At 39.8% G+C, this 6235-nt stretch overlaps 1 protein-coding gene across 1 annotated transcript in view; it reads left to right on the top strand.

The window, feature by feature from the left end:
* The first annotated feature begins 1380 nt into the window (after nucleotides 1–1380).
* INTS4 (integrator complex subunit 4) overlaps nucleotides 1381–6235 on the top strand; it is a 137266-nt gene continuing 132411 nt past the window's right edge. Inside the window, exons 1-2 of the mRNA XM_006882886.1 lie at nucleotides 1381–1434; nucleotides 3371–3565. Coding sequence (XP_006882948.1) covers nucleotides 1381–1434; nucleotides 3371–3565 — 249 coding nt within the window. The remainder of the gene's footprint in view (nucleotides 1435–3370; nucleotides 3566–6235) is intronic.

Raw genomic sequence — 6235 nt, 5'->3', positions numbered from 1 at the left:
TCAACATCAAGAAAACAAAAATCCTCACCACTGAGCCAACTGGCAATATCATGATAATTGGAGAAAAGATAGAAATTGTCAATTATTTATTTCTACTTACTTAGATCCACAATCAACAATCTTGGCACCAGCAGTTAGGAGATCAGGAGACATATTGCATAGGAGGAAGTATGCAGTCAAGAACCTCTCCCACGTACTGAAGAGCAAGGATATTAGTTTAAAGACTAAGGTGCACCTGAACTAAGTTTTGGTCTTTTCAGTTACTTGCTGTGCATCTAAGAGTTGGATAGTAAATAAAGATGACAGGAGAAGAATCAATGCCTTTTGAGTTGTGGTACTGGAGAAGGGCACTAAATAGCCCAAGGACTGCCATGAAAACTAACAAGTATTTCTTGGAGAAAGTGCAACCAGGATGTTCCTTAGTAGAAATTTCATCTCTTATACTTTGGACCTGTTTTAGGAGGGAGAAAAAGACATCATACTAGGAAAAGTGGAGGAATACTAGGTCAGCGGAGGTAAATGAGAGGGATTGACACAGTGACTGTAACAATGGAATGTAGAAGTGGTAGAGATGATGAGAATAGCACAGGGTAGATTTCAGATCTGATGTTCACAGCTTCGCTAAGAGTACTTACTCAATGGTACCTAACAACAACAACAACAACAACAATAACATTTTTATCAGATTGGCCATTATCAACCCACATGTTGTTGAGGCTACTTGTTCGTCAAGAGCCAGCGTGTCTCAAAGGCTTGTTTGCCATGTGGCGCTGGCCTTCTTTACACTGTAGTGTAGCTGTCAAAGGTGAAGGCGACTCCTTAAAAATGGCTAGGTTTTGAATAGTAAGTGAGGCAGCTTGGAATAGAAGGGTAGCACACGGCTTGAATAGAGTTTACGAAGTGACAAAATTTTGTAAATAAACTAGTATAAAATTAAAAAAAGGGAAAGAAAATATGATCATGACAATTTAGCCTCCTCCTGCTGTTTCGCAAGGTAGCAATCCTCACACATCTCCTGGTTTTGCTTCTAGCTTTGGCGCGCCCCGCCTTGTTCTTCAATCGTTGTTTTCTCTTCGTTTAGCTGAGCGCCCGTCTCTGACCACTTTCAGAACTCCACCCAACCCCCTGGGCCTCCCATTGGCTCTTTCTCCCTTTCAGTCAGGCTCTAGCCAGAGGCCCCGCCCCTTCCCGCTGATCGCATGGCGCACGCGGACAAGTCGGACCTTACAGCTGCCGAGCAGTAGAGTAGTAGCCTCTCTTTCCCCGAACACCACTGGCTTGTGGGATCGTGGCGGGTCTTCCAGCCTAGATCTGTTTTTTGTATTCTTCCATCGCACCTCCCACTGTGAGTACGGAAAGTGAGAGGGGACGCGGGCCACCATGGCGGCGCACCTTAAGAAGCGTGTATACGAGGAATTCACTAAGGTGGTTCAGGTAAGCATGGATAGGGAGTTTCTCAGGACAGTCTGCAGCGGGAACAACAGGGCTCCTAAAACTTGTCCAAAACTGGCATCACCCGGTGTTGAGTGCTGACTATTTTTGGTGCTCTCTGAGCCTACTTATTAGTGGGCGTGTTAGTTTGCTTCTACTGTTGTCATATTTGTAACAAGTATAAATAAACACTTTTTCTTGTTAAAAGAAAATCTAAAGAACACTTAATAATTATGAAATAGTCTCATCCTTCATCTCATTTTGTTTTCTCATGCAGCCTTGCTAGATTTAGTTACATTATAGTTTTGTTTCACAGATGTTGCCACCGAGGCTTCTTGAGCGGTGCAAAGACACAAAACCAAATAGTGACAGCGCCCTTCCCAACTCCCAGCTTCCTTCAGAAGACTTCAGACACACAGATACTGATATTTTGCAAAAATGGAAGAGACTTGGCACTATTCTCCCATGTTTTAAACCTAGAAAACCCAATGGGATATTTAGGAGCATTCTGAGTTGGCATCGACTTGATGACACAGGAACAATGCAAGGGCTGAAAAAAGAAGATATACATATGAAGGTTTTAAAGACCCATATGTCAAAGAAGGTAGAGCTCTCTATTTGTGGTGCAGATGTTCTAGGAAGGAGGACAATCCTTGCCTCTGTTGAAGTTAGTTAAAGACAGGTCCAGCCCTTGTTTGAGCAATCAATGATTATCCACAGTTTTCCATTTCACAGTTGCTGAAGTGGAGGCCGATCTCAAATTATTGCTTGCAATACACACCACAAACTTTAGTATGTATATAGATGAATTCAAGGGTTTTCAAGGCTGTGACATTTCAGAAGTATAATTGCCAGGTGTTTCAAGGTGCCAACTAATTTGTCTAGCATTTAACTGTCAGTCCCATCTTTTATTTTAGGGTTTTCTTATGACAGACGAATAAGGGCTAGAAGTCCATGACACTATCTTGTTTGATCTTACAAGTGTTCCTTAGAGTATAGTCACCACTTTTCTGTTATTCACTGTGCTGGAAAATATTTTGAGTTTTCCTTTGATGACACACTTATACCTTATAAAGCCTCCCATCCCCCCTTTTAAAGGTTTATTGTACTCACCAACCAGGGCCTGATTTAAGTCCTATAGGGACAGGTTTCTTTTCACATAAAATTTTGACATTCTTTGTTTGTAACAAGTGCATCTAGGATAGTTGTTGTAATGTACCAACCTTGAGAGGGTTGAGAAAACACTCAGTTTTCCATGTTCTGTGGTTAAGATGAGGCAACCTGGCTGAGAAAGGCAGCTGTTAACACTCATCATTCTTCTCTTCTAGATCGTATAAAACTGAGATTTGTGGCTGACTTAGGGCAGGGTAGTACAGTGGGAACCCAAATCAGTCACTGATTCAGTAGCTGTAGTTTGCCAGACATACTAGTGTCATTTTTCTGCAGTGACCACTTTTTTTTTCATCAAGGCAGAGTGGAATATGTGAAGATAGATATCCAGAAAGAAGGAAAGATCTTTTTATCCCAGTGCAGATTGCATTTTTCATTAGTTTTAATTTTCTCCGAATGAAAACTTAGTCTGAGTCAGTATAGCCTCAGAGAATTCTTACAAAAATTGATATTTTGTTTCTTAACCCCAAAGCCACATAATAATTTTCAAAAACTGGTAAAACAAAATGTTAGAGTATTTTAGTGAAATAAAACTGAAACTTGAAGATGTTAAATGACTTACCCAAAATTATTGGAGCTAGTGAAAGGTAAAATTGGGACTTACAGGTTTGTCTCTGACAAAACCAGTTAACATTGCTATTTCCTAAAGCTAGGTCTATTTGTGAAATATTATTTAGTGTAAGGAAGATTATTTTCATGAAATGAAATAGGATTATACTTACTGTTTTCAGATAGGTCTTTATGTCTTACCTTCTCTAATTCTTTATAGCAACAACAAGAAGAAATTGCTACTAAGAAACTCCGACTAACAAAACCAAGTAAATCTGCAGCACTCCACATAGATCTGTGTAAAGCTACATCCCCCGCAGATGCTTTGCAATACTTACTGCAATTTGCCAGGAAGCCCGTAGAAGCAGAAAGTGTGGAGGGAGTAGTCAGAATTCTCTTGGAACATTATTACAAGGTAAGATCTTGAGGTCCTACTGAGGTCTGGAAGTTATATTACAATTTCGAGTGGGTTAGAATATCAAAATAAATAACATGTTCACTCAGCAAACTTTTTGATGACTTCCATGTATTGTTGTTGTTGAGTGCCATTAAGTTGACTACATATCTATGAACTGTGAACAGCAGATCAAACCTTGCTGTCTCTTGCACTAACACCATGATCTCATGTTCATGCCCATTTTCAGTACATTTCCTTGAAGTTCTTTCTTTCTTTCATTGATCTTTCACCTTTCCCAGCATGATGTTGTTATTCCAACAACTGACTTCTTATGACAACATGTCCAAATACGCAAAACTAAGTTTTATTATCTTTGTGTCTAAAGAGCATCCTGATTGCACTTACTTGAAGACATTTATTTGTTCTTTTGGCAATCTGTGGTATATTCATTCATTCTCTTGTTAGGTGCTCTCGAATCATCTGTGACTCAAAGGGGCTCTATGAACAATCTATCTGAACCTTACCCTGTACTCTTCTGCAGTACCACAGGTCAAAGGCACTGATTCTTCTTGGCCTTCCTTACTCATTGTTTAACTTTCAGAAGCATAGGAAACAATTGAAAATATTCATGATTTGCATCAGTTGTACCTTAATTTTTTTTTTTTTTGTATATACATTCCTCTTTATTTAATACAACAAACACAGAACAATACAAAAGAAATGAACACTCATGTAAAAGGCCTGTCACACACAACAGATGGGCCACATCTACACTGGTCAAATGAGGCTCCTGTGTGACATGGCACTGCTACACTTGGGACATGAGCGAAGGGTCAGCAAAGACCACAAACCAAGCAGCCCCGGACCGAGGCAGGGAATATGCGAGCAGTGACCAGAGCCCTGTCCAGAACACTTCCCCCCACTCAGAAGCAAACCCAGGTAATGTGATCAGATGTTAAAAAGGCCACTTGCTCTTTGTGCTTCTTAAGACTGTGACATATGGCCTCCAACAGAAAGACCAGCGGACAGCTAGCTGGGCTGGAGTTCAAAGGGCGCGTGTTACTAATGGCAGTTACCAGAATCCTTTAGGCCTCAGACCTCCTGCAACGCCCCTTCATGTGGGGACACCTTGGCACAGTCCAGGGTTTGGCGGCTACAGCCTGACCCTGTCCTGTTCTGGCCAGATGTACCTTAATTTTTAAACTGATAACCTTTGGGAAGGTCATTGACAGCAGATTTTCTCAGTGTAACATATCTTTGGCTTTCTTGACTCCTGTTACTATGGGTGTTGATTGTGGATGCAAGTAAAATAAAATCTTTGACAGCATCAATCTTTTTTTCCTTCTGATATTATATAACTTGTTGGTCCAATGGTGAGGAATTTTGTTTCTTGATATTGAAATGTCATTTATATTGAAGACTGTAGTCTTTGATTTTCTGCAGTACTTATTTCAAGTCTTCATTTTCTGTAAGCAAGCTTATGTCATTTGCTTAATGCAGATTGTTATTGAATCTTCTTCCGCTAATGCCACATTCTTCTTCCTATAGCTCAGGTTCTTGAATGATTTTCTTAGTATACAGGTTGAATAGGTATGGGAAAAAGGATACAACTCTGATGTACTCTTTTTTTATTTTAAAGTTTGTAATGTTCCTTGTTCTGTTCAGACCACTGCTTTTTAGTCTGTTCAGAGGTTTTGCTCATCACAATTCTGGGATTCCCATTCTTCTCAGTGTTATCTATAATTTGTCATGAGCCACAAAATTAAATACCTTTTATGTAAACAAACCACAAACATCTTTTTAGTTGCTTCTGACATAATGATAGTTGTTAGTTCCTTGGCCTCTTCTGAATCTGTCAGAATCTCAATTTTTGGTAGTTCTCTGTTGATGTACTACTATTCCAGCTATTTCTGAATAATAGTTAGCAAGATTTTTCTTGAATGTGACATTAATTTGATTGTTCAGTAATTTCTCTGTTCTGTTGGATTGTCTTATTTTTGGGTGGGAACAAATATGGATTTTCAAGCTCTGGTAGCTTAATGGTAAGAAGTTGTGGTGCCAACCTAAAAGCAGAAGGTTTGAATCTTCCAGCTACTTCTAGGGGGAAAGATGGACAGTGTTTTCCTGTGCAGTTTACAGCAATTTATACTTTAAACCCACTGGAGAGTCCACTGTGAGTTTTCTCTGACATGATGGCAATGAGAGTGAGTGAAGCTAGTTAGTTGGCAAGGTAGCAGCCATCTTCCAAATTTTTGGTATAGGCTAGAGAGTAAGTCCAGATCTGTACCTGTTTATGTTGAAGTACTTCCGTGGGTATTCCATCTATTCATGAGCCTTAATTTTAGCCAGTGCATCTAGTGCAGCTTGAATGTCCTTGTTTGTTATCATTGTTCATGATCATGCTGTGGGGTTGTTGTGTAGCATCAAGTCAGAAACAATTCATAGCTGACTCTCCAGTGGCTTTTCAGAGGTAGTAAATGCATGAAAAGAGATTGCCCATCTTTGTCCCATGAAGCACCTGATGGCTTTGAATTGTGTTCCTCTAGGTTTGCAGTCAAACACCTTATCACTAAGCCACCAGAATATGAAATAATACTTAATTGTGATTTTAATATGCATTTTCCTGGTGACTAAATGACTTGGTTGCTGGAGAAGGGTACTGAATGTACCATGGACTGCCAGGAAAAC

This window comes from Elephantulus edwardii, unplaced genomic scaffold (genome assembly GCF_000299155.1).
Source record: "Elephantulus edwardii isolate Elephantulus edwardi_28Jun2011 unplaced genomic scaffold, EleEdw1.0 scaffold00025, whole genome shotgun sequence".
In the NCBI taxonomy this organism is placed as follows: Eukaryota; Metazoa; Chordata; class Mammalia; order Macroscelidea; family Macroscelididae; genus Elephantulus; species Elephantulus edwardii.
Note: the sequence above shows the minus strand (reverse complement) of the source record. Positions and strands in the feature narration are given on the sequence as shown.